This window comes from Gadus chalcogrammus, chromosome 22 (assembly GCF_026213295.1).
Source record: "Gadus chalcogrammus isolate NIFS_2021 chromosome 22, NIFS_Gcha_1.0, whole genome shotgun sequence".
NCBI classification, from domain to species: Eukaryota; Metazoa; Chordata; class Actinopteri; order Gadiformes; family Gadidae; genus Gadus; species Gadus chalcogrammus.
Genome location: NC_079433.1, coordinates 5,401,133 through 5,419,726, shown reverse-complemented (window position 1 = coordinate 5,419,726; position 18,594 = coordinate 5,401,133). Strand labels below are relative to the sequence as shown.

The window sequence follows — 18,594 nt, the reverse complement described above, 5'->3', positions numbered from 1 at the left end:
TTCGGAGCCAGACTGGGGTTTATTGTAGTGTGAAGCCTCAGACAGACGCCGTCCTGATGTACCATGCAGTCCCTTCATCCACATGGACGGGGGGAGGGGTAGACCAGACAAGGGGAAGGGGGGTGGTGGGGATATACACCGCAGCTTGCTGAATGTGCAAATCGAGTGACCTCATCCCTCTCTCTGTGTGACCCCCTCAATGGATCTGGTCCCCAGAGTAGAGATTTTTGGTAATGTTTGGGATAAAAATAAATAAAAAGCCACTTAGACACACTGCTTTAGTCCGTCCGTCATCGAGGCTGAGATGTTTATTTGAAGCTGATTCGTACACTCTTGTCACACAAGTGGGCAATAAAAGACTTTCAAGCGTAATCCCCTTCCACCCTCTTGAGGCAATCAGGCCGTAGGTTCCTACTGATGAAAAAGATAATCTTTTTCTAGAGTTCGCCAATCTCTCACTACACACAGGAAGCCTTGAAACATCGAACCATACAAGTAACGTCTGACACAGGGTTATTCCGCTAACAAAATAAGACGATTAAACTGCCTTATTAACGTCCTCTACTGCTTTATTAAGTCAACAGTGAATCCTCACACTAAGCTCTGGACGTTTGGCTTTTGAATAGTGACTCAAGTGGAAGAATCGAGGGCGGGGAGCAGGAGGGTTATGTGACCGACACGGTGCTGAAGTACTCTGGTTCTCGGCCACCAGGGGGCCCCCCCGCCTGCTGAGCGACCCCACGGAGGGGCACTCTCTCCAGTGTCAGCTCCCCAGCGCTATCCAGGTTCAACACGCGGCCCACGAAGTTCTGGAACACAACATCAGCGCCTACACTGTTTATACCCCAGTGTCTACAGTACATAGTATTATCCATTTATTGGTCTTTTATATCACATTGGCAAAGTCTCTACCGCCGTCAAGTTTTTTTTTGCTTCGATTCCGTCTTTGGTGAACAGATTTAACGAATATAGGAAACTGAAACTATAGGAAAAATAATTGATTATTTTCTTTTTTTGACCATTTCAAAAAGGTATCAGTATGTTATTGAAGCCATATCAGCCATCTAAGGCCAGTTTGAAAGACCCTCATCACGATGTGATAACCAGACCACAGACCTCTGACGGGTGGCGGACGCCGCTGTCCGGTTTGGACTTGGACCGGGACAGGTCCATTGTTTTCTCCCTCTGAGATCTGACCTCCTGGGGAAAAGGCTCAGCATTTATTGGAGGCATTGTTTGTGGCTATGTTTATGTGTGTGGTGTGTGTGTGTGACGTGTTTGTTTAAGTGTGCATGTGTGTGTGTGTGTGTGTGTGTGTGTGTGTGTGTGTGTGTGTGTGTGTGTGTGTGTGTGTGTGTGTGTGTGTGTGTGTGTGTGTGTGTGTGTGTGTGTGTGTGTGTGTGTGTGTTTGTGTGTGTGTATGTGCATGTGTTTATGTGCATGTGTTAATGTGTGTGTTTCTACGTGTTTATGTGTGTGTTTGTGTTGATGTACGTGTGTGAGTGTGTGTGTTTGTGTTAATGTGTGTGTAGTGTAATGTACACCAGAGCTGAAGGGTTGTTGTGATGTTGGTTTGAGGTACCAACCTGTAGGACCTTGTAGTCTGAGGTCCTGGAGACGTACTGGTCCCAGGCCTCGGTGTTGAGCTCCTGCTGCCTCTGACGGGACTTGATCTGTGAGAGAGAAAGAACGGTCGGGACGTTGGGCGAAAACTAAACCTAGTAGTTTAAACTGTCCGACATTTCGGTTCAGACCTCGGCCAAAAACCTCACCCAAAAATCTTTTGGGTTTAGATCGATACAAGGCCTTCGCTGATGATTAAAGAGTTATTGAACCCTAAAATCAAAGGGGGGACGGCACCCCCTAAAGGCTGAACCGGACATAGAAACAGCTGTGAATGGCTGTCCCTGTCTATATGGTTTAAAGCCTGGCCTAGTCTTAAAATATCTTTTCAACAGGCGGTTAAGTTCAACGAATCCAAATATAGTAAAAATAGCAATCTAAATTACTATTTTACATTGCATCAATTAACATTAATTGAGAGTTATTTACATAGTAATGTGAATCCTGTTATCCCCTAATGACGAACATAACGTTCCTACTACCAACCCTTCCCTTTGGATTTCCTAACCTCTGTGTAGACCATCTCCTCCTGGGTGAGCTCGTCCTTCTCCTGGCGCTCCAGGATGGCGCTCTGCTCCTCGGCCACCCGGCTCGCCGTGTCCTCTGCGATCCTCCGCATGGCCTCCAGGGCGGCGGCGTCCGGCCGCACGGGGCGCACGCCTTCCAGCGCCAGCTCCTGGATCACCTCGCCCCACACCTCGCCCACCTGCACCGCCATTTTGTTTTTTTTTAGTACAGGAGCCCAGCACAGGAGGCGATGGCTTTTTCAAAAAAACATGAAGATCTACATCGTGGTTCACGATGGTCTAGACCGGTACGGCTCCAGGACTTCAGACTACAAGATCCTACAGGTTGTGCTTCTCATACTAACGTCACAACAACCCTTCACCTCTAATAGTGTTCACTATAAACACACACACACACGATATACACACAGTGTTGGTGTCGACTCCAAGCCTGAAAGCACTGGTTCTGGGTCCAGTTGACCCAGAACCGTTCCTCAGTCTACCTGTGGGTCATCCTTGAGCAGGATTCCCCCCTTTACCCCTACCTGCTCTCTCTTAATGACACGGATATGACACCCCTGTGAGGGACCATAAACTAGGACCCACGGATCCAAGGGAGTGTACATATAGACTCCCTCCTAAACCCCCCCCCCCCCACCTTGAAGTCCAGGTATCTCTTGACGATGCTGAGGGTCACGTGGTCCGCGGTGGACAGTCCATGAAGGTCGTGGAAGCCTGGCAGAACACAGGAAGGGTCCCATCACACACCTGGGCCCTTAACCGGTTTGTCATTTAAAGCACTGCTACTTTACCACCGGGTTCTGCGGTTCTGTTACCCAGCTTGCAGAAGATGGAGAACACCTTGGCCCGGAGGTTCTCCGAGAGGTCCAGCACGGCAGGGCTGGGCTGGCCGGCGCTGAAGGAGGTGTCGGACACGGCCTGGTAGCAGCTGAGGAGGGGCCTGGTGGGGTCTGCGGCCCCCCAGGACGGAGGGAAACGGGAGGGGGGGGCCTCAGTGACAAGAGTGGAAGGGCTTCTCGTTGCGGTGCTAAAAGTGTAGGATTGTGTAGTGGGGGGGGGGGGGGGGGGGGTGTTGAATCCCAGCTCAAAGGTACTGGGTTCAATCAACACAGCCCTGTAGGTATCCTAGAGCAAAGACGCCCTGGTTGTATCTGAAGCTGCAAAAAGTACAAACACTTCAAAAGTATTTATAATCGTTTTGTAAGGATGTGAACAAAAATGTCCCTTTTTAAGGGGAATTCCTCTAAATCCACAGTGGGCGAAAGTGTGGTCAGCTAAACTTCCGTCTTTACTCTTTTGAACGCAATCTGTTATTTAGAGTTTTGCCTTTAAAAGGGCAAAGTTTCCCTTTGCCCTTTTAAGGGCTTAACATTCTCAACGATCAATATTCACATCACAGGAATGTGAGACAGAAAGGCTTCAGGCATTGAGGTTTGAACCCAGACCCTCCCCGCCGGGGCTGGGGTGTAGTTGAGGGGCGGGGGCGGGGGCCTGACCTGATATGCGTCCATGCTGGTCCCGGCCCACCCCCAGCTCCGCCTCCTCCTCCCTCCAGAGGAGGAGCAGCAGGGCGGGGGCGGTCCGGCCCCCGGAGCCCGTCCAGGTCATGACGTGGGACAGGGTCTTGGGGTTGTCACACAGGTCCAGCAGCGTGGCCAGGACCACGCCCCGCATGCAGCGCGGGCTCCACTGGGGGGCAGACAGACCACACCACGGGAGTGAGACCTCATGGGTTCAATCAAAAGGACGTTCCAGGAGGGTTACAATTGCAATGAAACATTTTATGTTTATGACATTTTAATCATGTTTAAAACATCGATTTTTTTTTTTTACTTTCAACAAAAAAACTAAATTTGATTTCCAAGTTTGCAACAAGGATTGAGGGCAAAAAAATATTGGTTTGGGGGACTTGGTTTGGTTTTCTTTTCCTTACGCTGAGCAGATCTAGCAGGAGGAAAACCCCCTCTCTGGCCAGGAAGTAGTCCTCGGTGGTGTAGCATCCCACGATGCAGGACCTGGCGTCAGGGACAAGCGTAGTTACTGCGACTTGTAGCGCCTAAACGCTCAAAGTGCCGACCAGATTATTCTTACTCTTCAGTATAAAACATTGACAACTCCCTGCTCAAATATCTCAACAAATCCATCGAGTTAGCTGCGACCCACAGAGGGGAACCACCAGGAGGTCATGGGAGAAGGTGTGTGGACTCACCAGACACAGTCCACCGTGGAGAGGATGAGGCGGTTGTGGCCCAGGCCGCTGTGGAACTTCTCCGGGCTCATCTTCAGGAAGTGCACGGCCATTTCCACTCCCTCGGCTCCAAACAGTTCCTACGGCAACACGGGACATGTGCCATCACTACAGAGCCTCCCCGGGAGGACGGATGGGAGTCTGCTTCCTCAAGGCGCTCAACGTGTCAACAACAGAGGTATCCGTTTTAATGACGAATGCTCCACTTCAGCTCTGAGAGCGGAGCCGTCGGTTAAACTGATAAGCCGACCCGAGGGTTGAGCGGTTTCATTAAAGGGAAACATTACCAGGGTTTGAGTGATGAGGTGATTCATTTGGACGCAGAAGCAGAGTGAAATCACAAATTACAAACCCACCGACAGCTGCTGTGTAGCACAGCTTTGTTAAAATGATAAATCAACCTTCGTTTTAGTGGAGGGCCTTCTCACTTTAAATGAAAAATGAACGGCTGTGGAGATGTGTTTAAAAAGGATGAACAAACCGACATTTCAGGAGCAGAGCTGTATTTTTCCACAGAGACATTCGCAAATGTTTCAACTCCATCGGTGGTTTGTTTTGGGTCGTGCGTTAAAGGACCTAATTTCACCGGCAGCAGGGGTGACGTCGGTCTGCCATTACAAGCCATCTCAAAGTCTATCCATCAAAACCCCCCCTATAGTGTAACATCATCACACGTGGGCCCCTGCACCCAGATGCACAATGGGTCAGTCCACCAGTTGGCCTGGTCCACCGCGCAGACTGATTGGCTGAGCAATCTATCAATCATACATTCATCCGGGCGGACACTCCCACGTGTGATGTCACTGGGGCCACGTGAGAAGGCTCGGTAATGGCTGGTCCCAGCTGACAGGGGGCCCCCTAGAGGACGGGGCCCGGGGCCCTACCTTCCTGTGCAGGTCGGTCTCACACAGGGCGGACAGCACCAGCTGGATGTCCGACTTGATCTCCAGGCCGATGGGATCCTGGTCCTCTTCGGGGGTCCCGTCCTCCATCTGCATGAGGACCCCTGGGGGGCGGGGTTAGTGGAGGGACACGTGGTGATTGGTCGAATCATAATGTGTGTACATTAATGAGGGGAACACTGCTTGTCTGCCTGTTTGTCTGACTGTCTGTCTCCTTGTCGGTCCGTCTACCTTCCTACCTGTCTGTCTGTGTACCTGTCTGCCTTCCTACCTGTCAGTTGGTCTGGCTGTCAGTCATTCTTTCTGTCTGTCTGTCTGTCTCGACCTGTATGCCTGTCTTTGTACCTGTCAACCTTCCTTCCACTCTGTCTGTCTGTCTGTACCTGTATAGCTGTCTTACTGCCTGCCTGTCCATCTCACCTATCCACCTCCGAACCTGCCTCCCTGTCTGTCTGCATCTCTACCTGTCTGTCCCTCTTTCTGTCTATCTTCCTGCCCTTGGGTCTTTCTGTCTGTCTGTCCGTCTGTCTGTCTGCATTCCTACCCGTCTGTCCGCCTACCACCCCGATCCCCTTACCTGCCTCAACCCGTCTGCCTCTCAGCCTGTCGGCCTCCCAGCCTCTCAGCCTGTCTGCCTCCCAGCCTGTCTGCCCCTCAGCCTCTCAGCCTGTCTGCCCCTCAGCCTGTCTGCCCTCCCAGCCTGTCTGCCCTCTCAGCCTGTCTGCCTCTCAGCCTGTCTGCCTCCCGGCCCGTCTGAGGTTACCTAGCAGCTGTCCGATGGCGCCCTGGTCGCAGAGGTCCTGGCTGAGGAGCTCGTCCTCCAGGGCCGTCATGGAGCGCAGCGCCCGCACACAGTACCGCATCTGGGCCTTCTTAGAGCCCCGCCCCCCGGCGCCGTGGAAGCTGTGGCCCTGGCCGAAGTAGGTGTCTGCGGCGGACGTTCAAACACACTACTGGTAACTCGTCATACTCTGGATATGACAACAGGCGTATGAACAACTAAACATTTATTTAGCACAGTACTTAAATATGTTAATATGTACTATTACTATTTCTAATAAAAGGTGGCAACACCGTTTTTTTTAACCTTATTTCGATTTTGTGCTTCAGTTCGTATGGATGCCTTTTGACAAGTAAAAGGTCAAACTAACTCAAGAGACATTTTTTCAGCACATAGTTTCTACAGGATTACCAAGTGTCGTGAAAGAAAATTGGAAAGACAACTCTACAATATAATTGGATTTTAACCAATACATATACGTCGGAGGCCGTTGCATGTCATCAAGGATGTAGGGTAGTGTGTGTGTGTGTGTGTGTGTGTGTGTGTGTGTGTGTGGAGGGGGGGGATGAGGGGGCCTGTACCAGAGGCCCGCGGCGTGGCTAACCTTGCCCGGCGCACCACTCCAGCAGCAGCAGCAGGCAGGTGTTCCCCTGGCAGCTGGTGTAGTCCTCCACCAGCAGGGGGCCCACCAGGGCCAGCGTGGCCAGGGCCTGCAGCTGCAGCGCCTCCTGCTGCCCGGAGGACCAGTGGCGCCCGGCGCCGCCCCGGGGCGACTGGCCGTCGCCGTGGTTACGCGGAGCCTTGGCCAGCGTGAGCAGGGCGAGCATGACCCGGCCTTCACGGAAGAGCTACCATGCAGGAACAACAAGGTAATGAATAATAAAGTTAATTAGGATAACTTAATCAATCGTTTTGAAAAGGTGCAAACGGAGGTTTGCCGAAACATGGATAAATAGTTAACTGGAAAAAAACCTGCATAAAAGTAAAATCATTGGTGAAGAATTTAAATAATCATGTTTAATTTAACAAACAGACACCAAAACTACTGATAAAAGGTACAGAGTCTCTTCAAGTCGCTGCTTGACTCGCTCTATGCATCAGATATTCAGGACGAGTCCCATGGGGGCGTGGGTCATGTGACCGGCGGGACCGGGGGACCCCCCCACTGACCTGCAGGGCCGAGAGGTCCTTGGACATGCAGACCAGCCAGTTGAGCAGCAGAGTCTTCATCTCAAAGTCCTCGCTGTTGTAGGTCAGCTTCAGGTTGCGGACCAAAGGGTTGTGACTTTTTACTGAAAATAAGTGAATGAATACAGCCATCACAGGTCAGCATACACACAAGGAGTTTAATTATTGCAACCCATTGCTTTATTATAGTCGATAATCCACCTTGAATAATTATGAATGATTAGTCATTTCAATGATAAAACAGAAGAGGATGTTCTCACGTTCAGGGAATGTGACGAAAACGACGAGCTGCTTCGCAAACAAACTTTCCTGTAAATCAAACACAGACAATCAGTTACAAATACAAAAAGCAAATAACATACAAGGTAAGAGATGTTTTGGTCCAAAAATCACTCTTAGAATATTAACTTTTTACCTTAGTGGAAAGGTCTACTGGCCAGGCCATTGTTTTAATAACTAACCTTTCCTGACCCGCCAAATGGACAAATCGATCCAAACTTTGTGTCTGGCAGGTGTTCATTTGAGACCCATTCATTCGTTAAGATATTATTCAATATATTAAAGTCGCAATGTGTAACATTTAAACTAGCTCGTAGCTTAAAATAACCTGGACATATATGTAGTGAATGGTGATGCAAGGGGATTTTAATAAATGCATCAATAAAATAAATCCTATATTTGATGAATTCCAAATATGAAAAATGCTGGCAAGCCCTAGCCCCCTTCTTTGCTTAAAATAATCGTACCATCGACCCTTCCAAAACCCCTCCAAGCCAGCCAAGCTACACTAATTAGGGTCAAACAGTTGCACAGCCAGTGAGATTGGACTGAACTCTTATTCTGAAAATCTCCCGCCAACTAACTGGGAGGGGCCCAACCGTACACACTGCGCCTTTAAGAGATAAACCGGTGTTCAGGTGTGACACGAGAGCAGAGACCCCCTGCGTACTATGAGGGGGGACTTGGGGATCTGGGCGATGAGGGTGGTGATGACCAGCAGGTCGTTGCGGAGCTGCAGGTCGTACTGCCTGGAGCCGCGCAGCAGCTGATGGAGGAAGGCCTCCTTCAGGGCCCTGCAGGGGGCAGCACAGGGAGGGAGGTAGAGCCTCAGGGTGGGTCGTGGCTCCGGACATCATTTTAGAGTTCAGATTGCGCTCTTGTTGTCGGGCCTCAGAGTGGATCGTTGGTCCAACAACAAGAGTAAGATTTGAACTCGAGAGTTTAATAGGATAATATCTGGATAATCCTTGAAAAAATCGCCTAAAAATAAACAACACGCCTAAAAAATCTGTCAATCAATAAAAATGAAAGTGTTTACGAACATATATGTAAATATTCTTATCTTTGCTATACATCTATAGAGTTAAATTAATAATCATCAACATCGTCCACATCATGATTACACATTTATGTATATTTATATGCATCTACTATTCAGAATACTTGATCAGTAACGTGTGTTTCAACAGTGCACACACACACACACACACACACACACACACACACACACACACACACACACACACACACACACACACACACACACACACACACACACACACACACACACACACACACACACACACACACACACGGAGCCCCTACAGGATACACTGCATGGTGCTGAGCTGCCGGGTCACGGCCTCCCTGCAGCCGCGCTCCAGAAGGTTCCACAGGACCTCGGAGGAGCGGAACAGCGCCTGGCCCGACGGGTCGGCCTGGTTCATGGTGAGGCACACCGTCTCGGCCCCGCGGGCCCTCAGGATCTGGGCGCAGTTGGCGTCTGGTCGGGGAGGGGGGGGGGGGGGGGGGACGCCACGCGACACACGGTCAGACCCTGATTAGCGGTGACACGCTGACCCGTTGAAATTGGGACTTTATGGGACAAGGACACTCAGCGCCGGGACGGTTGTGACGGAGTGGGCCCCCTGATTGTGGCCCGCCGGGTAATGAGATGCTTTGTCCGTCCTCAAGGATCGAGGTTCGCCTTATTTAACGAAAGAGGCAATTTGTTTCTACTGATGGGCGTGTGTGTGTTTTGAATGTGTATGTGTGTGTGTGTGTGTGTTCGAGTGAGTGTGTGTGTGGAGAGTTTGTGAGTGGGTTTGTGTGTGTTTGTGATTGATGGATAAACACATGAGCAGTCATTTGCTAGAGGCACTGGAAAATATGATTGAGTGTGTGTGTATGCCTGGGGGTGTGTGATTTTTGAGTGTGTTGCTTGTTTGCTTGTGTCTATGTGTGTATGTGTATGCTTGTGTGTGTGTGTATTCTTGCGTGTGTGTGTGTGCGTGAGTGCGTGTGTGTATGTATGTGTGTATTCTTGCGTGTGTGTGCGTGCGTGCGTGTGTGTGTGTTCACCTGAGGTGCTGGTCATCATCTGCAGGGTGTGCAGGACCAGCAGTCTGACGGCGGGCTGGTCCTCCAGGGTTGCCATGGAGAGGACCATCGTCTCGGCGACGCAGCTCTGCTCCAGCACCTGCAGCCGGTACCCTGGGTTGGAGGGATGGAACCCTGCGGGGCAGAGAGGACACCGGGTCACCGGGGGAAGGCTGGAGTCAGCCCGCTGAGGGGGCTCGGGATGGGACAGCACCCACTATGACTCACACTGAGGACGTAGAAGATAACTACGATGGGATGCGGTATACGATGGGCCTTGAGTGATGGAAGGAATGGAAAATGTAATAATAATGATATAACGAGATAAAGACACAAAAAATAAAGGAGAAGGAAACAAAACCGCAAGAGAGAAAGAAAGATAAGGAAAGTAAAGAAAAACAGAAAACCTCAGCATCACCACAACATGGTCTCGTTGCGAGAAAGAAAGAAAGTATAAAAGACACAAATAAACAGGGAAATAAGGTAAAAGACAAGAATAGAAAGAAAGTGTTAAATAAAGAAATTAAGAAACAAACGAGCGAACAAGGAAAAAAGTAAGAGACAAGGAAAGAAAGAGAGAAAGAAAGAAACGCAGAAACAAAGAAAGAAAGAAAGAAAGAAAGAAAGAAAGAAAGAAAGAAAGAAAGAAAGAGAGAAAGAAAGAAAGAAAGAAAGAAAGAAAGAAAGAAAGAAAGAAAGAAAGAAAGAAAGAGCTAAAGTAGCTAAAGTAGCTTCACCGACACCACCAGAGCGAGGAGAGGGTCTCACTGGAGGAGAGTCTAGAGAATCTCCTGCTAGAGTTGAGAGAGGCAGCGGGTGTCGCGGCGGGGCCCCCCATACCGTCGAGCAGGTGTCTGGGGGCCACGTGGCTGTAGAAGGACTTGAGAGAGCTACACAGCTCGTGTCTCACTTCCACGCTCGGCACTCTCATCAAACACCCTGCGAGATAGACCAACCGCAGCACTATCAGTCTTTTTTATTTAACGAACAGGCCCATATGTCTTATTCTTGAAAAACACGTTTTAGGAAACTGATGTATACCCATGACAGAGAGGAATTCTTTGACATCGTAGGCATAGGCGATCTCATCGGACGCTCTCTCCTTCAGGAAGGGAAGTCTGGCGAAAAAAGTAGGGGAAATACTCAGTTTGTTATTTGCGTTCTGGTATAGTACTCTGCTTGGGTCGAAATGTGTTGTTTCCCTGTTTGGAGGAAGGATCTTACCCACAGATTTTGAGTGCGTCACACAACACAGAGACATACTCGGGGTGGGCCTTTGCCCTCTCCGCACATATATTGAGGATCCTGCCGATTGCCGACAGCTCTTTTAAGATCTGGAAACGTGCGGTTAAGGGTGATCCTGTAAGATGAAAAGCTGTTTTGGCGAAACGGTCCCAGTGAGACATGATGTTGCCCACTTTATTCCTGAACAGGGAAAATGCTGACGGATAAACGATAGAAGTTGTAAATTGGGACCTGGGGGACTTGACATTATCAGGTCCCGATGGACATTCGTATGACGTATGATGTTTATTTTTATCACCACCACAGTAGACTGAGATTAAGCTTTCTAATAATAACATAATACGAGTGTTCAAAAGGATACAAAGCCGTTTTGGGACCTCTGCAGAAGTTTCTTGAGTGTGAAAAGGTGCCTCTCCTTTAAAGTAGCCTTTAATAAAGAAAATACTTGATTAATGTAGCACTATGGTACATGATGTACATAAAAGGAGATGGGTCTAAAACGCTTACTGTCAATGGACCTTCGAGTAGACTGATGACTTTGTTGACCTCCAGGCAAACAGTGGGGATCTGCAGAGAGATGGGTGTAGATGCTTATGAAAATAACCTTTTGGTTACAAGGATGCCCAGCTGATCTTGGGAAGAGTTAGTATGTACATGATTGTTTATATTCGTGTTTTTTGGTGATATTATGATGAAATTACTTCATGCTTATTAATTAGGCTGGAAACCAATTTTCCCAAGACGACAAATAAAGGGTCTCTCTATTCTAGCTCTGGTTTCAAAAGGCATTACAACAGCAGTCAAATATAGCTTAAATCATCTTTTAGCTATAAAGATATTATCATAATATTATTTATATATAACTTATTTGATATTTGATGCCAATGTCCATTGACTACTTATAAACCTCCTTGATCAAAATGCATCTTATCCCTACTTGCTCTTTAATGACCTGTATCTGACTCCACTGTGTGTCACTCTGGATCAAACAGCCTGTAATAACTAAGAGTAAACTTAACTCACTCACCCTGTATGCCTTCCTGTCCTTAGTGGATGTTACCGGCCTCAATAACGGGGCTTCGGGTCTTCGCCTGTGCATTACTTTGTTTGAATCCATGTTCAGCTGTCAAATAACCTTTTGTGATGTCAATCTCAGGGGTCAGCATCGCCGGTTCACGGGGCCACCTAGTGTGTATCCGTCCTCCGATCCGCCCACGGTGACCTCGTCTGTTGTGGCATGAAGAGCCGACACATGTTACGGTACTTTGTTTTTAGCGGGTACCATCAAGGAGTGGGATTAACGGGAAGCGGTCCAAATCCCCCCTTTTATGTTTGCCGGAGTCAGACGCGTATGCCGTTGCCATGGTGATCCTTCCAGTACGGAAAGCGGCATGGACCGAAAACACCACATGAGCAAAACGCCCAGTTCCTTCTCCGAACCGGAAGTGGTGTGGGTTACCAAACCGCATTGATTTCCCTAAACAACGTGAAAGAACTGTTTTATTCATTTTCACTTCTGCAAACAACAGCCTTGTATCGCAGTTAATACGACGCAGAAAGGACCCAGATCAGGCAGCAATGCTGACGGACGCAGGTTGGTTGCGCAGCGGGGTGCATTTTTTCTTCCACATGCCTCATTGGGTGTCAGTGTGTGTTATTGTTGAGCTTGCCGTGGGATCCTGCTGGCATTTAGCTGTCTTTTCGCTTTGCATGGATAGGCTTGCATATTTGATCCCCTGTTTTTACTGTTAGTAATAGCAGCTAAATAAACCCAACAAAGGTTGAAGAAAGTGCTTGCGTCTTTTTAACGGTATTTGCGACAACGGTCTTTTCCCTTGTCTTATTTTTCCATGTTAGACTATTCTGGAAATGCGTCTGGGGCTCGTCGGTCCAAGAAGAGGAGCTCGGGTGACTCACCGGGCGACGGCCAGTCTGTCCGCTCCTCCGGAAGGCAGGTCAACGTCAGGGTGAAGCGAACCAACAACCCTCCACCTGGGCAGGTACGAGGCCTGCACCCTGTCAATCACATTCAGACAAATCTCCTTATTAATAATCCTAATGATGTGGGCGAGTATCAAAACAATAATAAAAATCATTGTAATATAACCTTTATTTATAAAGCTTTAAAGCAAGGTTTGCAAAAGGTTTTACAAAAAGAACGACATTTTCAAAGGAGAGACTGATGTTTGTCTTTACTCCAGCGTGTCTGTCATTAACCTTCCCCCCGGGGTCTCCAGTGCAAGAGAAAAGCCACAGACACGGAGGAGGAAGACGAGCAGTCTGAGAAGAAGTACAGGAAATGCGAGAAAGCGGGATGCTCTGCCACGTACCCCGTCTGCTTCGCCAGCTCTAATGAAAGGTATCGGGTTTCAGCTGTCCCTGTCCCTGTCTTTGTAGCCTGTAGGCATAACGTGCTAACGCCGGTCTGTGTGTCCACAGGTGCGCTAAGAACGGCTACACCTCTCGCTGGTACCATCTCTCCTGTGGGGAGCACTTCTGCAACGAGTGCTTCGACCACTACTACAGAAGGTAACACACACATGCATGCACACATAAACAATCACACGCACACATCTGCATACTTCATAATACATCATTCATATTTAGTGAGACGAGGACTCTCACTAAATGACCGGAAACCACAACCAGTAGTTTACGGGTGGCATACTGTTTAGGTGCTTGACAAGATTATTATTTTAAGGTCATGATTTCTTGTATTTCTCGGTGACGTCAGCCATAAAGACGGCTATGAGACCTACGCTTCATGGAAGAAAGTGTGGACCAGCAATGGGAAAAGCGAGCCCAGCCTCAAAGCTTTCATGGCCGACCAGCAGCTGCCCTTCTGGGTAAGGCCAACACCTATAGGGACCCCCACCCCCACCTCGACCCCCACCCCTAACCTCGACCCCCACCCCCACCTCGACCACCACCCCTAACCTCGATCACCACCCCCACCTCGACCACCACCCCTAACCTCGACCCCCACCCCCCACCTCGACCACCACCCCCACCTCGACCCCCACCCCTAACCTCGACCACACCACCCCAACTCGACCACCCCCCTAACCTCGATCACCACCCCCACCTCGATCACCACCCCCACCCGTCGACCACCACCCCACCTCGACCCCCACCCCCGCCACCTCGATCACCACCGCCCACCTCGACCACCACCCCTACCTCGACCACACACCCCACCCTCGACCACCACCACGCACCTCGACCACCACCCCCACCTCGATCACCACCCCCACACCCCACCTCGACCACCACCCCCCCCAGCCCCGGGGGTCCATGTCCGGGTGGGGTTCTGAGCCCCTCTGCCTCTCCTTTCATGTCCAGTGCACCAAGCCGGCTGCAGGAAGTGCGTCAGCTGACCAAGGAGATCGCAGCTGACCCCCCACCATGGCGATGTCGTACCGCTGCGGCGTCAAGTTCAACAACAACTAAGGTAACCGGGAAACGGGTGAGAGGAGTTCATGGCGCACGGTAATGTGGTGTAGTTAGTTTTGTACTGATTTTGTTCTGTTGCGCGTGTGTCCCTAGATCGAAGGGTCCCGACCAGTGCTCTCAACCAGAAGATTTGGTGAGTGTGACCTGGTGTCTGTGTGTGCGTTTTCAGGGGGTAAGATAGAGTGTGTTCATGTGTGAGAGGGACCAAAGGATGTATAGATTAATCTAAATGAGACCAAGAGAAGTTAAATGACACAAACCTGATCATAAGTACACAATTGTAGTTTTCTTCTCACAAACAAAATGCATACACTAAGTCTGATGGTCAATCACTGGAGAAAACTCCCAGCAACAAAGTTTAGTGGAGATGGAAAAAAACAACAGAAGTCTGCTCATAGAAAGTGGGAGGAGGAACAGTCCATTGGCTACCACGGCAACAAAGCTTCCAAAAGCCCGGCACACACGCACGCGTTCTTCATCCCTCTCCCCCTCTGCGCAGCGTGTGGCCGAGGTGATTGACAGCTGGTGGCACTCCATGCTGATCCTGCCCCCGCTGCTGAAGGACAGCCCCCCAGCCCCTTCCTGGCCGCCTACTACCCCGACTGCGTGGGCATGAGCCCCTCCAGCTGCCCCGGCAGCGGGGCCGAGCTCCGGGGCCAGCACTGCCGGACCGCCCAGCCCAGAGTGAGCACCGCAGCTGGGGGGAGGGGGGGGGCTTTAGCTTGATCCCCACCGGAAAAATATGTTTTGTTGATAACTGACTTTGATCTCAGAAATCTGAGATACAATTTAGAATAGTGAGAATTAAGTCGGAATTCTGACTTTAAACTCAGAACTCAAAAACTATTTACATGTGGCCCTAATACCCTTCCGTACACACCCCTTTAGTCCATTTTATTTTGTTGTAATATCTATTTGAGATGGCTTAAATGAAGAAGATGGGAGTTTGGGTTGTCTTGAGCGCGGCCATAGAAGTCAAGATCTTCCTTCCATCCATCACAGCGCTCCCCTCTGTCCCCCCTCTCCCCCCTGCAGTCCCCGGCCTGAGCCCGTACTTCCAGCCCTTCTACCAGCCCAACGAGTGCGGCAAGGCGCTCTGCGTGCGGCCCGACATGATGGAGTTGGACGAGCTGTACGAGTTCCCCGAGTTCTCCCGGGACCCCACCATGTACCTGGCCCTCAGGAACCTCATCCTGGCCGCCTGGCACCGGGACTGCAAGGTAACGCTCGCCCTGGGGGCTTGACGGCTGGTTTCTAGTGGTGGTGTTGGTGGTGGTAATGGGGGGCTGGGCAAGGCTTTCAGCATTACACTGCTGGAGAATCAATACAATGAAACCCGTCAACAGTGACCTGTTGTATGGTGTGTTCTGTTGTGCGTCCTGGCACTTAATGTACAGACTTGTTGTTGGTTGTTAGTCCTTTCACTTAAAAATAGTACTTGGCATTGTTTAGCATCTTATCCTAGCTATCTTTGTAGTATACAGGGAATGGGTTAACCTAACAATTGTTAGTGGTTCTATGAACATCCTTACTGTACAAACAGTGATATTCAAATCGACTCATTGTCGAATGATAATGAGTAAATGATTAAAATCTATTTAATCATGATTAGGATTTAAATTATCTTTTTTGCCTCTGTTATTTTTCTTTTTAATCTAGTTAGTATTTTATGTTGTATTTCTTTTAACGTGCATTGTAGCACTTTGAGGTCATTAAGTTGATGTAAAGTGCGTTATAAATAAAATGTATTATTATTATTATTTAAGTCTCTGGATAAAAGCTTCTGCCAAACGCCCCAAACGTTAATATAAATGTATGATTGCATTTGTTCATGACTATATCTGTTCCCCAGGAGGTGCTGACTCCGCAGAAATGCGCGCCCCACATCGTGGTGCGCGGGCTGGTGCGGGTGCGCTGCGTGCAGGAGATGGACCGCGTGCTGCACTTCATGACCAGGAAGGGTCTGATCAACACGGGGGTCCTGGCGGTCAGCCGGCCCCTGCTGCCGGAGAGGTACCGCTCGGTGAGTACCGTCCTCCTGGCCAGCTCCACTGGTAGAGCAGGCTACTCATTTAATTTATTTTAATTGAAAATATATTCATTTCGAACAAGTAAAAAAAAGAAAAAAGTAAGCAATGAATAAAATAATGATGAAACAAGTGGACAGTTAGAATTAAGTCATATTCAAAAACAATGAAAACCACATATGAAAACAAACTGTTTGAAAATAATTGACACGGCTAGTATTTGATGAAAGTGGTCCGTTTATGTTGTGTTATGTTTTTGTTAACGGTACGATGACGTTTCTGCAGAAGAACGTGATCGTGATCGGCGCCGGGGTCTGGGCTCGCCGCTGCTCGCCAACTGCAGAACTTTGGCACTCAGGTGGGAAGAAACACACATTAGTACCAAATACACAACACTATTTTCCCCCCCATTTGTTGTTGTTTGTTCTGTTTGTATTGTCTTCTCCTTACTAGCATTTTGTTCAGCATTAACCCTTAGCGTCCGCTTTTGTTTGTATTATTTTAATTTCTGATTGTATTGTATTTTATTTATTTTTATCCTATGTTTTTCCGAGGCTGCTGGGCTATTGCAACAAACTAATTTCTCCTACGGGGGATTAATAAAGTTGCATCGTATAAGCGCGGTGCTGTCGTCGAGGCTGAACGAGGTACTTCATGGTTGTACGTGAGATGGTGAGCTGAGGTTTGGTTCCTCAGGTGGTGGTTCTGGAGGCCAGGGAGCGGATCGGGGGCCGCGTCTGGGACGACGCGTCTCTGGGGGTGACCGTGGGTCAGGGGGCCCAGATCGTCAACGGCTGCGTCAACAACCCCATCGCCCTGATGTGTGAACAGGTGAGCCCCTCCAGGTGTGCGGTGGGTTTGAGGGGGTCCAGTCAGACCTTGCACCCCTCTCTGAAACCTTTTCAACCGAAAAAAAGCCCAACTGTATCAAACGGTCTCGGCGTCCCTGATTGGCTCGTTAAACACCTGGGCCCCTCCCAGATCCGTATGCTCTAGAACTGCAATAACTGAAAATGTATTTGTTATGTATTTGTTTAGGACATTTTTTAGGTTTATTTTATTCAACATATGTATGTTTTATATGTTAATTAATATAAAAATAAAAAAAATCAGATAGTTTCCTTTGAATTTGCCTTTTCTTTTTCTCGTGAAGATGGGCATCAAGATGCACAAACTGGGCGAGAGGTGCGACCTGTTCCAGGAGGGAGGTCACATGACCGACACTGCCATAGACAAGCGCATGGAGTTCCACTTCAATGCCATCCTGGACGTGGTGGCGGAGTGGCGGAAGGACAAGACGCAGAACCAAGATGCGCCTCTAGGAGGTGCTGTTCTTACATTACCAATTATCAATAAAGAGAACCTCATGTAATCTGCCTTTAGCAAAGGTGTTCCAATGAGTAAACATTGAGGAAACCATTTGATGCATTATTTGAAAAACCATGTCAGATAAAAGCAAGGGGGGAAACACTTTTCGAAAGTAAAAGCCCTTTCATTTTTACGAATCAAAAACGTATTAACTGTCCTTTCTTCTTACGGCCACAACCTGATGTTACCCTTACTTGTAATTCCGAAAGCATTCCTGTTTTACATGTTTACGTTTATCTGAACCTCACAGAGAAGGTCAAGGAGGTGTACAAGAACTTCCTGCAGGAGTCGGGGATCCAGTTCAGTGAGCTGGAAGAAGGTGATGCAGTTCCACCTCAGCAACCTGGAGTACGCCTGCGGGAGCACACTGGACCAGGTTCTGCCCCGCCCTCTCCCCCCCCCCCCCCCCCAGCAGACACGCCCCCCTGGTAGCAGACATATCCCCCTGTAGCATGTATCAGACACCCCCCCCTATAGAAGACCCCCCCCCACGCCTCCCTGGTAGCAGACACGCCCCCTGGTAGAAGACTTACCCCCCTGGTAGAAGACTTACCCCCCTGGTAGCAGACACACCCCCTGGTAGCAGACACGCCCCCTGGTAGCAGACACGCCCCTGGCAATAGACACGCCCCTGGCAATAGACACGCCCCCTGGCAATAGACACATCCCTTGTTAGATTGCTAATTGTCTAACTTTTTCAACTGCTTATTGGCAACATTAATTATTGGCTGCGTGTAATTACTCCCACAAACAATAGCTAAAGTATTGATGTTCGGTTAAGGCAGTACGGTGACCAACCGTCTCTCGTGACCAACATTCAGTATAATAATTCCAAGTGTACTCATCCTACGCG

General features: G+C 49.1%; 1 protein-coding gene and 1 pseudogene across 1 annotated transcript; one reads left to right on the top strand and one right to left on the bottom strand.

Moving 5' to 3' along the window:
• Nucleotides 1-422: 422 nt before the first annotated feature.
• LOC130375804 (cilia- and flagella-associated protein 69-like) lies at nucleotides 423-12,239 on the bottom strand. The gene is made up of 23 exons (XM_056582900.1): nucleotides 11,921-12,239; nucleotides 11,401-11,460; nucleotides 11,255-11,320; nucleotides 10,873-10,982; nucleotides 10,690-10,766; nucleotides 10,489-10,587; nucleotides 9,631-9,783; nucleotides 8,875-9,052; nucleotides 8,219-8,342; nucleotides 7,530-7,578; nucleotides 7,252-7,373; nucleotides 6,686-6,929; nucleotides 6,064-6,228; nucleotides 5,283-5,404; nucleotides 4,360-4,478; nucleotides 4,084-4,165; nucleotides 3,647-3,839; nucleotides 2,966-3,100; nucleotides 2,788-2,864; nucleotides 2,132-2,329; nucleotides 1,587-1,673; nucleotides 1,117-1,200; nucleotides 423-809 (listed from the first exon to the last, which is right to left on the bottom strand). Exons 1-23 carry the CDS (start codon nucleotides 12,008-12,010, stop codon nucleotides 666-668), a joined length of 2,778 nt encoding a protein of 925 aa, XP_056438875.1. The 5' UTR covers nucleotides 12,011-12,239; the 3' UTR covers nucleotides 423-665.
• Nucleotides 12,240-12,294: 55 nt separating this feature from the next.
• LOC130376214 (lysine-specific histone demethylase 2-like) overlaps nucleotides 12,295-18,594 on the top strand; it is a 7,509-nt pseudogene continuing 1,209 nt past the window's right edge.

Excerpts from the sequence above, each read along its gene's own strand:
- LOC130375804 (XM_056582900.1), bottom strand. The coding sequence starts at position 12,010 with ATGGATTCAAACAAAGTAATGCACAGGCGAAGACCCGAAGCCCCGTTA. Across the intron at positions 5,405-6,063 it reads CGCCATCGGACAGCTGCTAG|GGGTCCTCATGCAGATGGAG; the intron begins GTAACCTCAGAC and ends CCCGCCCCCCAG. Across the intron at positions 1,201-1,586 it reads CAGACTACAAGGTCCTACAG|GAGGTCAGATCTCAGAGGGA; the intron begins GTTGGTACCTCA and ends CCTTTTCCCCAG.